Genomic DNA, 23,360 nt, shown 5'->3' with positions numbered 1-23,360 from the left:
CTGTAAAAGACCTCTTGATGGTTTTCTAGGTTCTCCTGAGGATATGATTTCATCAAATGATGCAGACTGTTGATCCCAGGAATGAAGAGAAGAAAAAGCAGTTTTCTAATCCGAACAAATTCCAACAATTTAACTCTCACTTTTGTCCTTGTTTTCTGAGGGAAAAAAAATCTGTGTAAGTCTTTGCAGACTTTGAATTTAATGCTTAAAATGTGCTGTCACATTAATGTGAGATCTAATCAAACGGTGCATGCTACCAGTGAGGACCAAAGGATAAAAATGTCAGGGCAGCAGAGGTGGCTTCAGAAAATTGCATTTTCAGGGCATTTGCTTCTTGTAGGAGTAACCCATGAGCAAGGAGAGAAACTTAGCCATAACACAGAATTTCTCCTCACTGTGCAGAAAGGAGGCAGATGTGCAGGTTTCAGCAGGGGGATGCTTTTCTTAGACACTGATAAATGATCATATTCCAAGAAAGAAAAGAAGATGCAATGCTTTTTAAAGAACTGTCTACTGACACCAAAAAAAGTGCAAGAGAGCATAGTAACTAAGATAACCAGTTCCAGAGCCAAATTGCCAAAACTCCAATCTCCACTATGCCATCTAATACTGTGCAACTTTGGGAACGTTCCTTCTCTGTGTCTCAGTATCCACACCTGCAAAGTGGGGATAGTTATAGCACCGCATTCATAGGCTGTTGTGAGATGTAAACAAGTTAATTCATAGATAGCACTTAGAACAGTGCCTGCTACATAGTAAATATAAAGTTCATGTTTGCCTATTATTAATTACATTTGTTCATCTGCATGTATACCTCTTTTTAAGCAAATGTGGGATCATGTTATAATATTATTCTACTACTTGCTATCACTTTATAGTATGTCTTAGATATTTCTTTAGCTCACCTTTTTAACCATTTACTTTAATGTCATTAAACATCTGATTCAATTTTAAAAAGGTTAAATCAGTAATGAAACTTGAATTATATTTATATAGCATAAAGTGGAAGGCAGAACTATTATAAAGTTAATCTGAACAACATAGCCAGCCATAAGACCTTGTCTTAAATACCTAACTTAAACTATTTTACTACCCCTTTGCCTAATTTTCTTTCAGACCCTGACTTAATAATTTTCCTAGCCTTGGATTTGAGTTTCAGTACTTCTTTATAAGATACCTATAAAATTATATTGTTAAGATCATATTATATCTTTCAAACCCTGAGGAAATAATAGTGGTCACTTGCAAGACATTGGATTTAGCCTATTACATTTAGGAATGTAATAATCATACACATTCCTAACAGTTGTTTACCAGATAACAAATTAAATCTAACTTATTAAATATTTAAGATTAAATTCAGGATTAAAGAGCACAAGAATTCCTCAAAATGTAGTTTCCAAATAAAACTAAACTAGGGAGGCTATAGCCCAGGCTGGCTGGTTGAATTCTAAATCATTCACTAGAAATAATTATTCAAAGATGGATAATGCTTATTCTTTCTTTTATCTCAGCTAAAATTAAGAAAATCTATAGCAATAGAAAAGACTAAAAGTTTGGAGAAATTATTTATTCAATAAAGGCCATTTAAATCAAAGAATTCATTTATTCATTCTCTCAAAAGATGTTGTGGAATGAACTTTAAAACCAGAGAAAAGAAGGATAAGAGAGATTCAAATAGCTATACTCAATGGCAAAAAAGGATACAGTGTCATCAATTAAAAAAAAAATAGCTACCACTTACTGAGCATCTACTATGCACCAGACATTGTGCCTTACTATTTATTTTAAATATAGTAATTATCTTACATAATCATTACAATTCTGAAAGCTACATAGTGCAATCCCCATTTTACTGATGAGGAAATTTAAACTTGGAGAGATTATGTGGGTAGCTTAAGGTCCAAGAGTTAATAAATGGTGGAACTTATGCTTTCCAAGATGGGATGGTTTCAGTTAATCAATGTTCTGTATTTATTGAGTGTCTATTATGTGCAAGGCAATACTGGGCACTGTAAAGGATATGAAAATGCTTATAACAGTTTTTGACACTCAGAAGCTCTTAAGTAAGTTAAAATAATACTCTCACTAGGTTAAAGAAATAAACTAAAACATCTGTGAAAGAGACAGAGAAAAAGTGTAGAGGGAAGAGGAGAAGGATACCAAACAGTTAAACGCCAGGTACTGCTAGACATTATATACATTTTCTCCTTTAATTCTCATAGGCATTGTTAATTCATTTTACAAATGAAGAAACTGAAGCTCAGAAAGAGCAAATGAAATCTTTCTGAGTAGGTAAAAATATGGTCCATTTTAGAATCCAGGAAAGGCACTAAAGTAAGTAGCCCAGGGTCCAACTTTATGCCTCAGTGGCTGGGAAAGCCACCAACAAGGGAGAGAATGTGTGGTGTGTGTGCAGGAACGAGAATTTTAAATCTTTGGTAGCAGACTGATTTTCCCCTCTAACGATCAAAGAATTCTAGACCTTTCAAATGTAGAAGTCATTAGCAGCCTCCTCTTTTTATGGCAGAGGAAACCAGGAGTCAGGCAGTGAGAGTCTTGCTCAAGGTATGATGTGAGGATGTGGGCAGCTGAAATGGTGATTTGCTGCTCCTGACTGCCTGGCGAGGGCCCATTCACATCTTCTAATTGTATGTAGTCACTGACTGCTGCAAAGAAAGCGAAGACTAACTATGGTATAATAATGTGTGTCCCCTGGACTTTCAGGCCACTCTCTATTTTCAGTTTATCTTGCTCTCCATGGTTTCTAGTCAGCAAAAGAAACCAGGATGAAGAAGGCATTCAGTAGAAAAGGTTGCCGTGAATGAAGATTCAAAGCTTTTTAAGGGATCCTGCTTTTAACCTCGCTCTCAGACCTTTCAGTATCAGCACTCAGATATCAGCAATCCAAGTTCTGGGGTGGTGACTGTCAATCCAGACTTCTTCAGAGTGATTCATAGACTTGAACCCACAAATTCCACCTGAGTATGTATGAGTGAAATTGAAGTATTCTCACCTGTTTGAGAATTATCTCCTGAGTCACGATGAACCTTGTGAATCTAAAGTTGTTCAGAAGTTTGGTAAAGCAAGAAAAAGAGATTTAAAATATGGTATTAGTTACATTTCCAGCCAAACAATTTCATTAAAAACTCTGAAAAATTCAAGAAAACAAGAAGTTGCACAGATAATATGAACAGATGAAAGATGGACACCAGCTGATAATACGACAAATTCTCTGTTACATCCAGACACTTATAGAATGCTTGAGCCTGACAGCAGGGAGATACCCAAGGGATACACTTTCTAAGCAAGACGTCTAGATCTCCAGTCAGCTGTTCTCATTTTGACAGTCTGCAGAAATGCAGAAAGACAAAAAACCAAAATTTAAAACAAAATTTAAGATTTTTATATGTACTCTGTTTATATTTCAGACATGCTATACATTTTTCCTGTAATATAAAAGCAATCTAAATTTAAGCCTAGGATATTAAAAAACTTTCCCCCAAAGCTCTTCAAATGCACTTCAGTTATAGACAGTCAATTTACTAAATGTTTCTTCATAAAGTCTGAACTTTAGATTCAATTTTGCACCTAGTTCTTTCTCGGTATCAATTTTTTTGGGCTAATGCTCAGTACATATCTGTCAAATGTTTAGTGCAGTTATTAACATTAGAAATAATAAATATGCTTTCTTTGGGGGTTCTGTATTTCTGGTGTTTATAACTAAGACACTGTTACTGGGGCACACCTAGCTTTATCATGATTATAATCATACTGCTTTGCTGCTAAATCCACCTACTTCCAGTTTCTCAAACCATCACACATTTGTAAGCACTGAATGAATGGAATAAATTAACCTGAAAAACAAGACAGATGAGTATGTAGGACTGTTTATGGGGGGAAGATTAGTATGTTTAGCAGCATCAGCTGTAACAGCCAGAAGTCCCATATATTTCAGATACAGTAAAATGTTCCAGCTTGATTGAACCATTGAAAAATCATCATGTAAAACTGAAGTGTTAAAATAGGGGTTTTGTATGAATTATTCTGCACAGTTCATTCCACATAATTACAGAAAAAATTACACAGCCAGCCTGTGTGAGATCTTGGCCTTATATGTGACTAAGGGCTGTGGCTTATTTATCCCGTAACTATGGGAACTTTTTATTTCTTCTGTGAACAACTGTTTTATGTTTTTTCTTTACAAATAAAGATCATTTGCTACAAAGCTACTGAGTGCAGTATGAATTTCTGATAACCAAATGAATACAACTTTTTCTCAGTCAGCTTCAGCTCAAAAGCAAGTGATCTTTAAATGCTTAGCTTTTCTCTTTGACTCACAATACATCTCTCCTTTAGGAACAAAGCCCCATGGCCACTTTCTTGTCTTTCGTTGACTTCTGCAGGCCAGCTGATTGAACTGTGGGCCTCCTAGGAGGTCAGTGTAGGCTTTGTGCTCCATCTAGTCTTGACGGAACTAGATGAAGCCCAAGGTCCAGCAGATGCACAGTCCAACCCTGCCTTTGGGTCGGAAATGTGCACCTGCCCCTGAAGGGAGAAGAGGGGACAGGGAGGAGGGGAGAGGAGAGGTACCGGGTCTGTCTGCTGAGGTGGCTCTGGACTTTCTCCACACAGGATGTTGCATTCAGCGATTTCTGAGCTGAGCACGCTGCATCCCCATAAACCTGTGGCCCTCAATTGGCTCATCTGTCTCTGATGGGCTCTTCGTTAGGGACAGCAGCAGAAACTGGAAGTACTCCTCAAACAACCAATCACCACTTGCTTTGCACGCAGAGGTTCTGCAGGGCTGTGTCAGGTCATAATTCCCTTCACAATCCTCTGTGGTAAGAGCAGTGCCTGAGGACAGTTTGCCCATCACACCCCAGCAGTGCTAGGTTTTTACTGAAGCTTCCAACTCAGGTTATCTTCCTGCCTCTCCCAGATACCTCCTTTTACAACCAAAGATTCATGTGAATGAAAACAATTCTTTTAGAATTACAATTTTCTTCTTGGAAGGCTAAACCCACCCATCATTTATAACTTGGTATGAATGCTTTTATTAAAATTATTTCCTCAGGGCTTCCCTGGTGGCGCAGTGGTTGAGAGTCCGCCTGCCGATGCAGGGGACACGGGTTCGTGCCCCGGTCCGGGAAGATCCCACATGGCGTGGAGCGGCTGGGCCCGTGAGCCATGGCCGCTGAGCCTGCGCGTCCGGAGCCTGCGCTCCATCCGCAATGGGAGAGGCCACAGCAGTGTTTTTTTACCGCAAAAAAAAACAAAACAAAAAAACCCAAAATTATTTCCTCATAATTCTCAGTCAGGTTCACTGAAGAAATACAGAGAACGAGTGGTCCTGTAGTTTGGCACTCTCTGGTGGGCAGCCAGGAGAGGCCTGTGGGCAGGAACAGAGGAGGAACCACTTCTCCTGTGACCAAAGCAGCCATCTCTTACATGTCTGCACGGTGCTAGCAGCTCTACATTTACAATCTAGTCATTACAGCACCCTTGAAAGGAGGAAAGGTTGTCATTCCTTCTGACAGATGCAGAAGCTGAGGTTTCGAGAAGTTGAGGGGCTTGTCTGAACCACACAGCTAGCACGCAGCAGATCCCAATTTCAAACCCAGCTCTCTCCATCTAAAACCACTTCTCTTTGTCACGTTGCTCTCTATAGTCAGGCCCCAGAAGGGAAGCCCCGGTGCAAGCTTGTTAAACTGGGGTCTGAGGACAATATCCCTGGGTTCAGTGAAGGGCATGTGTCTGAATACAATTTTCTGTGTAATTTTGGGGAGGGTTTCAATCTCTGCTATCGATAGGTTTTGTCACATGCATGCTAAAGCAAAGAAAAGAAATCGTAATTCAATGGTTACACGTCAGCCAATCTCTCCAGAGTGTAGTGTTTTTGTTTTCCCTTTTGTAATGGAAATGCATACAGTAATGACTAAGAATTCTGATATCATGTGTCCCCCAGGCTTCAGCACTAAGGTTCTGCAATGTGAATACTGCTGGCCTTGCCTGTGCCACTCTTGCCAGAGCTCAAAGCTGGAATTTCTTAGCAAGGCCTTGGAAGCTTATAGCCTGTTTTTGGGGAAAAAAAAATCATAATTCCAATCTTTTAATTCCTTAAAATACTATAGGTTCCCACAAGTGTTACTGTCCTTGTGCTAAATGCTTTGTGTACAGATACCTGATTATGCTTGGCTCAAAAGCACTACGAATTCTGGGTGTGTGTGTGTACACGTGCGTGTATGTGTGATTTCAGGGTCATTTGATTGTTTTCCTCTTAAAGAATAATCATTTTAAGACGATATTTTCTTTACACATCCACCAGAATGTCTAAAAAGGAAATTCTGTCAAGTATGTGGAACAAGTAGAACTCTCACATGTTGGAGGGTGTATAAAGTGTACAGACACTACGAAAAAGGTCTGGTAGTTTATTACAAAATTAAACATATGCCTACACTATGACCCAACAAATAACATACAAGGGAATCCCCATAAGGTTAACAGCTGATCTTTCAGCAGAAACTCTGCAAGCCAGAAGAGACTGGCAGGACATATTTAAAGTGATGAAAGAGAAAAACCTACAACCAAGATTACTCTACCGAGCAAGGATCTCATTCAGATTCGAGGAGAAATTAAAACCTTTACAGACAAGCAAAAGTTAAGAGAGTTCAGCAGCACCAAACCAGCTTTACAACAAATGCTAAAGGAACGTCTCTAGGCAGGAAACACAAGAGAAGGAAAAGACCTACAATAACAAACCCCAAACAATTAAGAAAATGGTAACATAGGAAGACACATATCGATAACTACCTTAAACATAAATGGATTAAATGCTCCAACCAAAAGACACACACTGGCTGAATGGATACAAAAACAAGACCTGTATATATGCTGTCTACAAGAGACCCACTTCAGACCTAGGGACACATACAGACTGAAAGTGAGGGGATGAAAAAGATATTCCATGCAAATGGAAATCAAAAGAAAGCTGGAGTAGCAATTCTCATATCAGCCAAAATAGACTTTAAAACAAAGACTATTACAAGAGACAAAGAAGGACACTACATAATGATGAAGGGAATCAATCCAAGAAGAAGATATAACAATTGTAAATATTTATGCACCCAACATAGCACACGATAAATAAGGCGAATGCTAACAGCCATAAAAGGGGAAATCAAGAGTAACACAATCATAGTATGAGACTTTAACACCCCACTTTCACCAATGGACAGATCATCCAAAATGAAAATAAATAAGGAAACACAAGCTTTAAATGATACATTAAACAAGATGGACTTAATAGATATTTATGGGACATTCCATCCAAAAACAACAGAATACACTTTCTTCTCAAGTGCTCATGGAACATTCTCCAGGATAGATCATATCCTGGGTCACAAATCAAGCCTTGGTAAATTTAAGAAAATTGAAATCGTATCAAGTATCTTTTCTGACCACAATGCTATGAGACTAGATATCAATTACAGGAAAAAATCTGGAAAAAATACAAACACACGGAGGCTAAACAATACACTACTTAATAAGCAAGAGATCACTGAGGATCTCTTGCTATGAGATCTATATATGCTATGAGACTAGATATCAATTACAGGAAAAAATCTGGAAAAAATACAAACACACGGAGGCTAAACAATACACTACTTAATAAGCAAGAGATCACTGAGGACATAAAAAAATACCTAGAAACAAATGACAATGGAGACACAACAACCCAAAACCTATGGGATGTAGCAAAAGCAGTTCTAAGAGGGAAGTTTATAGCAATACAACCCTACCTCAAGAAACAAGAAATGTCTCAAATAAACAACCTAACCTTACACCTAAAGCAATTAGAGAAGAACAAAAGAACCCCTAAAGTTAGCAGAAGGAAAGAAATCATAAAGATCAGATCAGAAATAAATGAAAAAGAAATGAAGGAAACAATAGCAAAGATCAATAAAACTAAAAGCTGGTTCTTTGAGAAGATAAACAAAATTGATAAACCATTAGCCAGACTCATCAAGAAAAAAATGGAGAAGACTCAAATCAATAGAATTAGATGAAAAAGCAGAAGTAACAACTGATACTGCAGAAATACAAAGGATCATGAGAGATTACTACAAGCAACTATATGCCAATAAAATGGACAACCTGGAAGAAATGGACAAATTCTTAGAAAAGTACAACCTTTCGAGACTGAACCAAGAAGAAATAGAAAATATAAACAGACCAATCACAAGCACTGAAATTGAGACTGTGATCAAAAATCTTCCAGCAAACAAAAGCCCAGAACCAGATGGCTTCACAGGCGAATACTATCAAACATTTAGAGAAGAGCTAACACCTATCCTTCTCAAACTCTTCCAAAATATAGCAGAGGGAGGAATACTGCCAAACTCATTCAACGAGGCCACCGTCACTCTGATACCAAAACCAGAGAAAGATGTTCACAAAAGAAGAGAACTACAGGCCAATATCACTGATGAACATAGATGCAAATAGCCTCAACAAAATACTAGCAAACAGAATCCAACAGCACATTAAAAGGATCATACACCATGATCAAGTGGGGTTTATCCCAGGAATGCAAGGATTCTTCAATATATGCAAATCAATTAATGTGATACACCATACTAACAAACTGAAGGATAAAACCCATATGATCATCTCAATAGATGCAGAAAAAGCTTTCAACAAAATTCAACACCAATTTATGATAATCCTCGAGAAAGTAGGCATAGAGGGAACTTACCTCAACATAATAAAGGCCATATTTTACAAACCCACAACCAACATCATTCTCAATGGTGAAAAACAGAAACCATTTCCACTAAGACCAGGAACAAGACAAGGTTGCCCACTCTCACCACTAATATTCAACATAGTTTTGGAACTTTTAGCCATGGCAATCAGAGAAGAAAAAAAAAAAAGAAATCCAAATTGGAAAAGAAGAAGTAAAGCTGTCACTGTTTGCAGATGACCTGATACTATACATAGAGAATCCTAAAGATGTTACCAGAAAACTGCTAGAGCTCATCAATGAATTTGGTAAAGTAGCAGGATACAAAATTAATACACAGAAATCTCTTGCATTCCTCTACACTAATGATGAAAAATCTGAAAGATAAATTAAGGAAACACTCCCATTTACTATTGCAACAAAAAGAATAAAATACCTAGGAATAAACCTACCTAAGGAGACAAAAGACCTCTATGCAGAAAACTATAAGACACTGATGAAAGATATTAAAGATGATAAATACAGATGGAGAGATATACCATGTTCTTGGATTGGAAGAATCAACATTGTAAAAATGACTACAGTACCCAAAGCAATCTACAGATTCAATGCAATCCCCATCAAACTAAACAATGGCATTTTTCACAGAACTAGAACAAAAAATTTCACAATTTGTATGGAAACACAAAAGACCCCAAATAGCCAAAGCAATCATGAGAAAGAAAAATGGAGCTGTTGGAATCAGGCTTCCGGACTTCAGACCATACTACAAAGCTACAGTAATCAAGACAGTATGGTACTGGCACAAAAACAGAAATATAGATCAATGGAACAGGATAGAAAGCCCAGAGAGAAACCTATGCATATATGTTCACCTCATCTTTGATAAAGGAGGCAAGAATATACAACAGAGAAAAGACAGCCTCTTCAATAAGTGGTGCTGGGAAAACTGGACAGCTACATGTAAAAGAATGAAATTAGAACACTCCCTAACACCATACACAAAAATAAACTCAAAATGGATTAAAGGCCTAAATGTAAGGCCACACACTATAAAACTCTTAAAAGAAAACATAGGCAGAACACTCTGACATAAATCACAGCAAGATCCTTTTTGACCTACCTGCTAGAGAAATGGAAATAAAAACAAAAATAAACAAATGGGACCTAATGAAGCTTAAAAGCTTTTGCACAGCAAAGGAAACTATAAACAAGATGAAGAGATAACCCTCAGAATGGGAGAAAATATTTGCAAGTGAAGCAACTGACAAAGGATTAATCTCCAAAATATACAAGCAGTTCATGCAGCTCAATATCAAAAAAAAAACCCAATCCAAAAATGGGCAGAAGACCTAAATAGACATTTCTCCAAATAAGATATACAGATTGCCAACAAACACATGAAAGGGTGCTCAACATCACTAATCATTAGAGAAATGCAAATCAAAACTATAATGAGGTATCACCTCACACCAGTCAGAATGGCCATCATCAAAAAATCTACAATTAATAAATTCTGGAGAGGGTGTGGAGAAAAGGGAACCCTCTTGCTCTGTTGGTGGGAATGTAAATTGATACAGGCACTATGGAGAACCATATGGTGGTTCCTTACAAAACTAAAAATAGAACTACTATACGACCCAGTAATCCCACTACTGGGCATATACCCTGAGAAAACCATAATTCAAAAAGAGTCATGTACCACAATGTTCACTGAAGCACTATTTACAATAGCCAGGACATGGAAGCAACCTAAGTGTCCATCGACAGATGAATGGATAAAGAAGATGTGGCACATATATACAATGGAATATTACTCAGCTATAAAAAGAAATGAAATTGAGTTATTTGTAGTGAGGTAGATGGACCTAGAGTCTGTTATACAGAGTGAAGTAAGTCAGAAAGAGAAAAACAAATCCCGTATGCTCACACATATATATGGAATAAAAAAAAAAATTGGTTCTGAAGAACCTAGGGGCAGGACAGAAATAAAGACGCAGACGTTGCGAATGGACTTGAGGACACAGGGAGGGGGAAGGGTAAGCTGGGATGTAGTGAGAGAGTGGCATGGACTTATATATACACTACCAAATGTAAAATAGGTAGCTAGTGGGAAGCAGCCACATAGCACAGGGAGATCAGCTCGGTGCTTTGTGTCCACCTAGAGGGGTGGGATAGGGAGGGTGGGAGGGAGACGCAAGAGGGAGGAGATATGGTGATATATGTATAGCTGATTCAATTTGTTATAAAGCAGAAACTAACCACCATTGTAAAGCAATTATACTCCAGTAAAGATGTTAAAAAAAAATGAGTCAAGGCAAGGATCACAACAATAACAAGCTAACAAGCAAATAAATACTAGATACCTCCTTCAACATTCATTTCAGAATCACCTTGGGAGAGTGTGAAAAGCATTTGGTAGAAATATCTGAATCTGCTTTTGTCATTACGGAATGACAGTCATACGAGGCATCAGTCGTAATTAAAATCACCAGGTTCCCAGTATGTGAGCCTGGGGGTCATCCGTGATGCTTTCTTTTCTCTCATCCTCATGACTAGTCCATCATCAAATCCTGTAAAATCTCACCTCTAAACACCTCTGGGATTACCCATTTCTCTCCTCTGTCAGAGTACAAGGCTACCATCAGCTCTCGTCTAACTCTAACCTCAGCAATAACCCTCACAACCTAATCCATTCTCAACTGTTCAATGAGTGTAATCTTGCAAAACTGTACATTTAATCCTGTCATTCTCCTGCTTAAAACTCACACTTCCCAATCAGTCTCAGGGTCAGCCCCATTTGACAACCTGGCTATGAGGCTGTGCTCACCCTGGCCCCTGCCAGCTCCCCAGATGCACCACTGACCCCTGCTACTCTGTCCTGGGCTTTCAGCTTGCAGGCCACACTGCCATCCCTCTCATTTTTCCATGTTCTTTACTACCTCAGAGCCTTTGCACATGTGACTCTTGCTCAGAAAGCTTCCCAACCCATTCTCTTCCTTTTGCCTATTTATCCTGCAGATCTTAGCTGAACGGTGGTTTCTCAGGGAAGCTTTCCCGGGTATTTCCTGCCCATCCCAGTCCCTCACGAGGTTAAGTCCTAGTGTCCTATGTTCTCAATGGACTTTTCCTTTATTGCGTTTTTTTTACAGTTCATAACTTTGTTCTTATTTGATTGTTTGTTATCCTTCCCAACTGTAAGTCCTACTTTTAGCAGGAGCTGTGTCTCACTTGATTACCTTTGTATACTGAGTGCTAACATACTACTTGCACATAGAAGTTCAGTAAATATGAGTCCATAAGAACTGAGGTTAACCAGGTTCTTTACCTTATAGCTTGTGGTGAAAACACTGTTGTTAATGATTTGACCATCATATTGGTCTTTGTTGATTATACTTAATACGGATGGCTCTAAAGCATTTCATGGTAGAATACTGATAAGGAAGTTTTCCATAAAATGAGTGTTTTTTTTAAAAAAAGCAAATACAGTAGTGATTTAAAAAAAAATCCATGTGCTCTGATAGCGTCAAATCTATGACAAGCAAAAGAGCTGGTGTGATGGTGAGAAATCAAGGCTATCAAACACCTGAGTGCACCCTCGTCCCTGAACCAGTTGCTGCGCCTCTGAGAGATTCTTTGTTAAGTTTCTCATCGTAATCAATGCAGTGATAAAACCCAGTAGATATTATTTAAAAAACAAAATGATTGTTCATATCTGTACATACATTTGTAAAGGAATGATAAGTGACTTTGAAGTATTTCTTGATTATACAGAAGAGTGCTGGCTTTGATCAGAGTTTTCAACCTTTGGCTTTGTGTTGTTTGCTTGTTTTTTGCGTCTTCCCCACCCCAAATATGATGAAAAGGGGTAAAAACCTGGTTAAGATGAAGAAAAGCACTATTCTCTTAAATAATCAGTGTAAGAAATCTTTAAGGGTGAACATTCTTGACCAAAAACTTCATGACAAAACAACGCTTTCACGTATAATGACATGACTTCAGTAATGCAGTGGAGTTTGAACGCTGGATGAGAAACTTGATTATGGGAACTGAGTCATTCGAGACCCTCCCTTCATTTACATGCAAGGAAAATGATAGTGTGAGTGGTCTAATACAGAATTTCTTTGATCATCTTTCTTTACTGAAGATACTCTGATGAGTATTTCCTCAGAAGGTATGAATATCTGATGCATAGATCAAAGATCCTTTCTATCTGCTCTATTTTCAAAAACCACTTGAAGATACACTTCTCAAAATTCCCAAACAGCAAACAAACACCAACAGTGTTCTCCAAACACTGAAAGCAAACGCCTCATGCAACATTCTGGATCCCTGTCCTCAACGGTTACCTTTACATAAGCTCCCAAAGCCATGGACAAGTTGTTGTCGTTGTTCTCACGTACTCTGAGTCTGGTTTCTCAAAATACTATAGCACCGAGACAGAGGAGAAGTTGCCTGGATACCAATTGATGCTCCGTGTCAGATCTCCGCACTTCAGTTAATTTTATGAGCCTTACAGACTCAAAGTAACATCATCTCTGCTCTTTTATCTTGATGGTAATTTAAAATGTTACTTATATCAAAGCAACATGCATTGGTTTGATATAAATGAAAATGCATATGAATATTTAAGATTACACAAGATTAAAAAGAAGGATCTCAAGCTGTTTTTTTTTTTTTGTTAATTTGCTGAAAATAAATATCTCCTGTGCTGTTAGGTATTTTCTTGGAAAAACTTAAACAACCTTTTGTGCAGTCTCCGATCTAGCATGTTCAGATATGGCTGGTATCCCTTGGTCAAAACTTCTCTTACTTCTCTCACTAGTGTCCACTGGCCCTACATTCAACAGGCACTTGCAAAAGCCTTTACACAGAGAAGGACTCTCATGATGTAGCCCAGTGATAATCATTTTTCTATGCTTATCTCATGGGAAAACACCTAATGCAAGCGACCATTCAGGCTTAGATGTTTTATCTTTTATCCCTTGTCCAGCTTCTCTTTTAATTGCTTTCAAATACCTACCACGTAAGGACCACTTTGCTTCATACCTGGTAAATACTGAGTTTTCTAATATGGAAATATGATAGTGATTCTCAAACTTCTGCCTAGAATTGGATCTCTAACAATTTCCCAGGTGAGGCCAGGGCTGCAGGTCTGGGGACCACGCTGCCATTCCTGATGCCTCCCCACTCAGAATGCTCTGTACCAGCAGCACTGGCAACACCTGGAGCTTGTTAGCTTGTTAACTCCACCCACTCCCAGGCTCACTCCAGACTCTGAATCAGAATCTGCATTTTAACATGTAATCTCTAAGTGATTTGATTACACATTACAGTTTGAGAAACACTGATTCAAGCTGAAAAATCATAGGATTGCCAACAGATCTTCTGATAGCTCCATTTTTAGTTGTGTAAACGTATGAACTTCACTGAGTCTCAGTTTCCTTATGGGTAAATGGGGACCAATGCCTACTTTTTAGGATCTAAGAGGATTAAAGGAATGTGTACAAAATGCCTAGCCTACTAGCTCTCAGCCTGGTCTTTTATGTCAGAGTCACATAGAAGGCTGGTTAAAACCACACTGCTGGGACTTCCCTGGCGGTCCAGTGGTTAAGACTCCGTGCTTCCGCTGCAGGGGGTACGGGTTTGATCCCTGGTTGGAGAACTAAAATCCCACATGCCGTGAGGTGCAGCCAAAAAAGAAGAAAAATCACACACACAACACACACACACACACACACACACACACACACACACACACACACACAACCACACATCTGTTGTGCTGGGCCCCCATAATTTCTGTTTCAGTAGGTGTAGGTCAGGGCCTGAGAAGTTGCATTTCTAACAAGTTCTGTAAGGCTGAGGCTGCTGATCCAGTGGCCATACTTTGAGAACCACTGGCCTAGCAAATGGTGGGTGCCCAGATAATGCTGGTCCCCTCGGCCTGCTCTTTCGTAGATGTATCCTGTTTGTTGAGAATATGGATGCAGCACGCTTGCTTTTTCAGGATGGATTTTAGTTTACAGAAATCATTTCCTTTAAGGTAGACACATAAGCAGCACATCTGTGTTTCTCACTTCTGTGCCATCATGCCTCTAGCCTGTGTCCCCTCACTGCTCAGTGACAAAGGGAAACATAGATCAAACTTATATATAAACTTATATGAAAGAAATTTCATTTTGCTTAACGTTTCTTGCTCTCAAAGAACTATCCATGACTGATGGCACTTTTGCTAAATGTTCTATTGTGTAAACTCAGAGGCCTGCTAGGTTTTGTCAAGAGAATGAGGGAACTGCAATGATCTAACATTTTCTCACTCCTGTTACCCCAGCACTCAACAGAGATTCATTAAACTGCTTAATGACAGCCAGACTTTGCTTGCACTGAGATTAGCGTAAGATAGAAGCAATCAGCAGGACCTTTGCTTAATAAATCAGGCCCTTTGAAAGCTACCCAGAGGTGGGACAGCACAAAGGAAAAATTAGCAATGAGAGGACAGAATTGTAAAACAGCGTTATCATTGTGTGTCCTGAGGTTCTGAAAATGCTGTTCATTAGAATCTTTGCTTACATTTTGTGAACAATCACCCCCAGGAGAAAAAGGGCATCTCTAATTGATACCTCATCTTCTAATTCAATTCAAGAAATATTTATTGGGCCTGTGAGACAAAGGTGGTTAGGACCTAGTCCCTGCTCTCAAGGGATTTACTAATAGGGGACAAAAAACAAGTCCTGTCACAATGAACTTATTCACTCTGTGTTGAGCGTGTACTATGTGTCTAGGTAATGTTCCAGACACTGGGGATGTGACAGAAAACAAAACAGATAGTTTCAGGAAGCTGGTTCAAAAGTGCCAACATAGCATTTCACAAAGGGTATGATGCTGAGGGGTTAAAAGGTAAGTTAAGGGCATTCCAAAATTTGATGCTAAATAACCTGGAATCATATATTCAAGTCATTTGTCCTTTAATGTTTTTCCAAGCCTTCTGGGTTTATCAAGGAGAAAGCCTCAGGTTGGTGGGTTTTTAACACCTACCACTTTCCAAGGAGAGGGGGCTCAGTCTCCAAACTTTCAACCAACAGCCATAGCTTTCTAGATTTACTAACACTGTGGGGTTTTTTCCTACTACATCTGTTTTACTGTTAACCTTTCATTATGGCTAACTATTGTGGTATTCCATTTTATGGTAGCAATTACTGTGGTGATATAAAGTTTTAAAAGTGACTCCTTCTTGGAAGAGGTAAAACTGTCACTCTACGCAGATGACACGATATTATATATAGAAAACCCTAAGGACTCCACACAAAAACTACTAGATCTAATAAATGAATTCAGCAAAGTAGCAGGATACAAGATTAACATTAAAAAATCAGTTGCATTTCTTTACACTAACAATGAAATGTCAGAAAGGGAATGTAAAAAAAACAATACCTTTTAAAATAGCAACAAAAAATAAAATACCTAGGAATAAACCTGACCAAGGAGGTGAAAGACTTATATGCTGAGAACCATAAAACATTAATAAAGGAAATTAAAGACAATTCAAAGAAATGGAAAGATATTCCATGCTCTTGGATTGGAAGAATTAACATTGTTAAAATGGCCACACTACCCAAAGCAATCTACAGATTTAATACGATCCCTATCAAATTACCCATGGTATTTTTCACAGAACTAGAACAAATAATCCAAAAATTTATATGGAATCATAAAAGACCCAGAATTGCCAAAGCAATCCTGAGGAAAAAAACAAAGCAGGAGGCATAACTCTCCTGGACTTCAGACAATACTACAAAGCTACAGTAATCAAAACAGTGTGATACTGGTATAAAAACAGACATACGAATCAATGGAGCAGAATACAAAGCTCAGAAATACACCCACACACCTATGGTCAATTAATCTTTGAAAAAGGAGGCAAGAATATAAAATGGGGGAAAAAATCATCTCTTCAGCAAGTGGTGCTGGGAAAGTTGGACAGATGCATGTAAATCAGTAAAGTTAGAACACACCCTCACACCATGCACAAAAATAAACTCAAAATGGCTTAAAGACTTAAACATAAGACATGACATCATAAACTCCTAGAAGAGAGCATAGGCAAAATATTCTCTGACATAAATTGTACCAATGTTTTCTTAGGTCAACTCCTAAGGCAACAGAAATAAAAACAAAAATAATCAAATGGGACCCAATCAAATTTACAAGCTTTTACACAGCAAAGGAAACCTTAAAAAAAAAAAAAAAGAAAGAAAAGAAAGAAAAGACAACCTACGGAATGGAAGAAAATATTTGCAAATGATGCGACTGACAAAGGCTTAACTCCAAAATATACAAACAGCTCATACAACTCAACAACAAAAAAACAAACAACCCAATTGAAAAATGGGCAAAGACCTTAATAGACATTTCTCCCAAGAAGACATACAGATGGCCAGTAGGTACTTGAAAAATGCTCAACATCACTAATTATTAGAGAAATGAAAATCAAAAACTACAATGAGGTACCACCTCACAGTGGTCAGAATGGCCATCATTAAAAAGTCTGCAAATAACAAACGCTGGAGAGGGTGTGGAGAAAAGGGAACCCTTCTACACTGTTGGTGGGAATGTAAGTTGGTGCAGCCACTGTGGAAAACAGTATGGAGGTTCCTCAGAAAACTAAAAATAGAATTACCATATGACCCAGCAATCCCGCTCCTGGGCATATACCCAGAGAAAACTTTAATTCAAAAAGATACATGCACCCCTATTTTAATAGAAGCACTATTCATGATAGCCAAAACGTGGAAACAACCTAAATGTCGACAGATGAATGGATAAAGAAGATGTGGTACATATATACAATAGAATACTACTCAGCCATAAAAAAGAATGAAATAATGCCATTTGCAGCAACATGGATGCAACTAGAGATTATCATACTAAGTGAAGTAAGTCAGAAAGACATATACCATATGATATTACTTATATGTGGAATCTAAAATATGGTACAGATGAACCTATCTACAAAACAGAAACAGACTCACAGACATAGAGAACAGACCTGTGGTTGCCAAGGTGGAGGTGGGGGAGGGATGGATTGGGAGTGTGGGATTAGCAGATGTAAACTATTATATATAGTATGGATAAACAACAAGGTCCTACTGGATAGCACAGGGAACTATATTCAATATCCTGTGATAAACCATAATGGAAAAGAAGATAAAAAAGAATGTCTCTATGTGTATAACTGAGTCACTTTGCTGTACAGCAGAGATTGGCACAGCATTGTAAATCAACTAGACTTCAATAAAAAAAATATTTTTTAAAGTGACTCCTTCTCAAGAAAAATTAAATATGAATAGGTCAGGTGGTGCCTGAATATGGAAATAATCAAAGTCTAGGAGTGAAGTAGGGGAAACAGTCATAAGTGATGTGCCCATCCTCGGCCCCTGAAATGCCCTGGCTTCAGCAGGGAGGAATCAGGCCTGGTTGGAGGATGAGGTTTGGTGGGAGAGATTGAGAAGCATGGGTAGGGCTTGTGGATGCGGACAGGGCAGGTAAATAGCACATACTGACAATGATAATGACTCAGTCACCTCCGGCTCTGGCATTGATCACACTGGACAGGGGTAGCGCCACACCAGGGTTTAGCTGCAGAAGGCTTTCTTTGAATTAACTCTCCCAAAATATAAAACAGGTAAAGCAGAGTGACTTCAGTTGGAACAGCAGGGGGTGGGTAGAGGTCTGGAGCTCCTCATACCTGGCCCCTTTCTTCTGCTGAAGAAGCGGAGGACTTCCTTTAACAGAGAATGAAAGCAGACCCAGACAAAACCCTGGTTTTAGAGGTGAGTGATCTGCTACTCAGGCTGATGGTGCTGGGGAAGGGCTAGGCAGCACTGCGTCAGCTGGAGAGGCGGTAGGAGTCACCCTGACCAGCGAGCAGCTAGTGGATCTGGCAGGCCAGTCCCCTTCGGAGTGTAGTTTCCTCGTGTGTCAGATGGGTGGGCCTATGCTCAGCAGTGTGTGACACAGTTCCCAGCAGCCATTGCTGTCTCCTAATTCTCTGCACAGCTCTGCACTGCCTACGTCTCCCACTTCTGTGTCACTGCATGGAACACTACAGCCATTTCCGGTCCTAAGCTGCACGTCTAGGGGCTGATGCCACCTGTTAAGAAATACTAGTAAGTGAGACCATTAACTTAATTTGGTCTGAAAACGCTCCTTTAGGAATGAAGGCACAGAAGGGTATTAAACACCACCTCTCCACCCTGATTAAGGGTAACCAGATGGATGAATCAAGCAGCATTTATAATTTTTAAAAAGTATACAACTTCCATATGGCATGGACAGTTTTCTCCCTTCCAAACACAATAAAAACGCCAATTAAATCCAAGCAGGAGCAACATTACTGGAAGGCTGTAATTGTAACTTTTCCTTCGAGTCATTAGTGGCTATGAGTGGAGTTCTGTGATGACAGGCCAGCTGCAGGAGGATATTACAGAGAGATTTCATTTTCTGGGGTGGCCTCGCTGATGGAAGGGAGATAGGAACAGATGGCATCAAATCGAGTCATGAGATACATTCTCACTCTAAACAGAGTGTTATTTCCTCTATCCTAGCTTTCAGTTTTACAGACTCCGGTACTATTAATGCTTAAAATGTACAAGAAAAACATATCTGAAATTCCTGTCTGAAAAGCAGCTGGACACCCACATAGATTTAAATTTTAAATACTTTTTGTTACAGTCTTGGTCCTGTCCAGGTAACAAATTATTTGGGATCATTTGGACTGGTCTACCTGTCTAACCTGACCCTCTGTGCCTGGGGCTGTTCATGTGGAACCTTCATCACCAGAAGGTTCTCACAGCAGCACAAATACCCTTGGGCCCCCAGGCTTCCTCAAGAGATGAAACTACCCACCGTGACACTCACTGTGCAGGTGGGCCTGCTTCAGGACAGAAGGCACTGCAGTCCAAGTGTAGGGGACAGTTCGTCACCGTATCAAGAAATCTGTCAGTAGAGGGGCCTTAGAGACACAGCTGGAGCTTCCTTAGTGACTACATCAGAGGCAACAGCACAGCATCTAAAACATCACCTATGTGGCAACTATTTTGAAAGCTCCTAGTAAGGAAACAGCTTTGTCCACTGAGAACAGTTTCAGTGTCAAAAAATCCATATCAAGAGAGCAACCTCTCAAGAATAAGACACCTAGAGTTGAGGTGTATGTGGGAGAGACTGTCTGGTTCAGTCCACAGCCTATAGGCAGTTAAAACAGCTATTGACACGTCATAGAGGGAGGCACTCAGGCCAAGTGGTGAGGTTTACCCAAGGGCACAGAACTGGAAAGAGATAGGGTGAAGGACAGAACAACTGTGCACGCTGCCTTCTCATCAATCTTCAGCACTCAGAAATGGCAAATACTTAGGTAAATACTACAGAAAAGTTTCTCTTAATTTCTTTAGTACGCGTGTTTAAGGCAAAATCATACCATTGTCTTATGGGGTTTATAATGTATATAGATGTAATATATATGAAAACTACAGCATATAGAATAGGAAGGAGAGGGGTAAGTGGAACTTATAGTTGCTAGGTTGCTATGTTTCTCATGCATGGTATAATATTAGCTTAAGTAGCTTGTGTAAAGTTAAGGATATATATGATAATTCCTAGAGCAACTATCAAAAAATGAAAAGAGATTTAACAAAAAGCCAATAGATAAAACAGCACTTAAAAAATTATCCAAATAATCTAAAAGAAGACCTGTATAAGGAACAGAGAAATAAAAACAAAACAGAAGGACAAACAAAAAGAAAATGATAAAATGGTAGACCTGAATCCAACCATATGAATAATTACATCAAATGTTAATGGATTAAACACTCCAATTAAAATAGAGATTGTCAGAATTGATAAAAAGTCAAAATCTAACTATATGCTGTCTATAAGAAATGTATCTTAAATAGACATACACATTGAAAGTAAATGGATGGGAAAAGATACATCATTCAAACTAATAAACGTAAGGCTGGAGTATTATTAATACATTAATATATATTATATTATAATATAATATATATTATATTAATATATATTAATATTATATTATATTAATATATATTAATATATTATATTAATATATCAATATATTATATTAATATATATTAATATATAATATATTAATATATATTATATTAATATATATTAATATAAAAATATAATAGATTTGAAGATAAAGAGTATTATCAGATATAAAGAGGAGGGACTTCCCTGGTGGCACAGTGGTTAAGAATCCGCCTGCCAATGCAGGGGACATGGGTTCAAGCACTGGTCTGGGAAGATCCCACATGCTGCAGAGCAACTAAGCCCGTGTGCCACAACTACTGAGCTTGTGCTCTAGAGCCCACAAGCCACAACTACTGAGCCCTCGCACCACAACTACTGAAGCCTGCACGCCTAGAGCCCAATCTCTGCAACAAGAGAAGCCACCGCAACGAGAAGCCTGTGCACCACAACGAAGAGTAGCCCCCGCTCATGGCAACTAGAGAAAGCCCGAGCACAGCAACGAAGACCCAACACAGCCAAAAATAAATAAATAAATAAATTTATTAAAAAAGATATAAAGAGGAACTTTTCATAATGATAAAAGGGTCAATTCATCAGAAAGATATAATAATCATAAATGTATATTACTTAACAATGGAGCTTCAAAACACATGAAATAAGAATTGATAGAATTAAAGAAAGAGACGAGCCCATAATGACAGTTGAGGATCTTAACACTGTTCTTTCAGAACCTGAAAGAACTAGACAAAATTAGTAAAAATATATAAAATATGAAGAAAACAATCAACCTCTTTGACCTAATTGGCATTTATAGAACACTACGCAACAGAAGAATACACATTGTTTTCAAATGAACTTGAAATGTTGACTAAGATGGACATTTATCTGACCATAAAAACAAGTTTCAAACAACTTAAATGGATTCAAATCACAAAAAGTATATTCTCTGACCACATAGAGTTAAATTAAAAACAAATAATAGAAAAGTATCTGTAAAATCCCCAGATATTTGGAAACTAAAAAGCATACTTCTGGATAGCCCATGGACCAAAGTAGAAATCAAAAGGGAAATTGGAAAGCATTTTGAACTAAATGAAAATGAAAATACGCAGTGCAAGAAAGAGTTCAGAGAGCAGGTCTGAGGTTGTAATCTTCAGAGGAGTCTGTTTTCAGGGTTGGCCATTGGCTGGTGTCTGTGAACTTGACTTTTGGAATGTTCCCTACAATGATAAGACTGTTTAGCCCATTTGGGGTATGACACCTGCTTTCCTTCTGGGAGATAGGAATTTTGATATTTGTGGCTGGCTCTTGTGTTACTGGGACCAGCTCCCAGTAAAAGCCTTGGACTTTGAGTACAGGGGTGAAAATACTGCACACACATTGTTACATTCTGCTGCTACAGAAAGGAGCTTATTCTGTGTGACATCATCTGGGGAAAGGAAGGGCAGAACACTGGAAGCATATGCCTGTTTTCCTCCAGACTCTGCCTGATATCTTTTCCCTTTTATGATTGTTGTAATAAACTATAGCCATGAGTACAACTGCCTCTGTGTCCCTGAGTCTTTTTAGTGAATCTCCAAACATATGGGTGGTCTTGGGACCTCCCAAACAACAACATATCAAAATTTTGGGATGCACTAAAGCAATACTTAGAGGGAAATTTATAGCAGTAAATATTTATGTTAGAAAAAATAACCTCAGCTTCTATCTTAAAAAATCAGAAAAAGAACAGCAAGTAAACCTGAAGTAAGCAGAAGAAAGGAAATAATAAAGATCAAAGCAGCAATCAATAGAATAGAACACACACACACACACAAATAGATAAAATCAGTGAAACCGAAAGTTTCAGGCCCAGATGAGGAATTCTATGAAACATTTAGGGAATAAATAACGCCAATTCTCAACCTCTTCCAGAAAAACAAAGAGGAGGAAATATTTCCCCACTTATTCTATGAGGCCAACATTACACTGGTTCCAAAACTAGACAAAGACATTACAAGAAAAGAAAACTAGAAACTAATATCCCACATGAACATAGATGCAAAAATTCTTAACATGTTAGCAAATCAAATCTAACAATGTGTAAAAAGGATAATACAACAAATGGCATTTATGCCAAGAAGTGAAGGTTGATTTAACATTTGAAAGTCAATAAAATTCTCCATATTAACAGACTAAATGGGAAAAGAAGGCATCTCAATAGATTTAAAAAAAAAAGGCAAAACACTTGACAAAACCCAATATCCACTCCTGATTAAAAAAAAAAACAACTCTCAGCAGACTAATAATAGAAAGAAATTTCCTTGATCTAGTAAGTATTAGATACAAAAAACTTATAGTTAACATCATATTTAATGATGCTCTCCCCCCAGAATTAGCTATGAGGCAATAATGTCTGCTTTATCACTTCTATTCAACACTGTGATGAGGGCTCGATTCACTGCTATAAGGCAAGAAAAAGAAATGAAATGTATCCAGAACACCCTCTGATGTAAGTTGTAGCAATATTTTTTAATCCCTGTCTCCTCAGGCAAAGAAAACAAAAGGAAAAATAAACAAATGG

At 38.3% G+C, this 23,360-nt stretch overlaps 1 protein-coding gene across 3 annotated transcripts in view; it reads right to left on the bottom strand.

Annotated features, from left to right (window-relative positions):
* The window catches only part of PDE8B (phosphodiesterase 8B), a 254,440-nt gene that overhangs the window by 29,566 nt on the left and 201,514 nt on the right, over window positions 1-23,360 (bottom strand). For all 3 annotated transcript variants that reach the window (XM_060143155.1, XM_060143157.1, XM_060143156.1), the window contains one exon: window positions 3,017-3,059. In XM_060143155.1, coding sequence (XP_059999138.1) covers window positions 3,017-3,059 — 43 coding nt within the window. The remainder of the gene's footprint in view (window positions 1-3,016; window positions 3,060-23,360) is intronic.

This window comes from Lagenorhynchus albirostris, chromosome 3 (assembly GCF_949774975.1).
Source record: "Lagenorhynchus albirostris chromosome 3, mLagAlb1.1, whole genome shotgun sequence".
Classification (NCBI taxonomy): domain Eukaryota; kingdom Metazoa; phylum Chordata; class Mammalia; order Artiodactyla; family Delphinidae; genus Lagenorhynchus; species Lagenorhynchus albirostris.
Note: the sequence above shows the minus strand (reverse complement) of the source record. Positions and strands in the feature narration are given on the sequence as shown.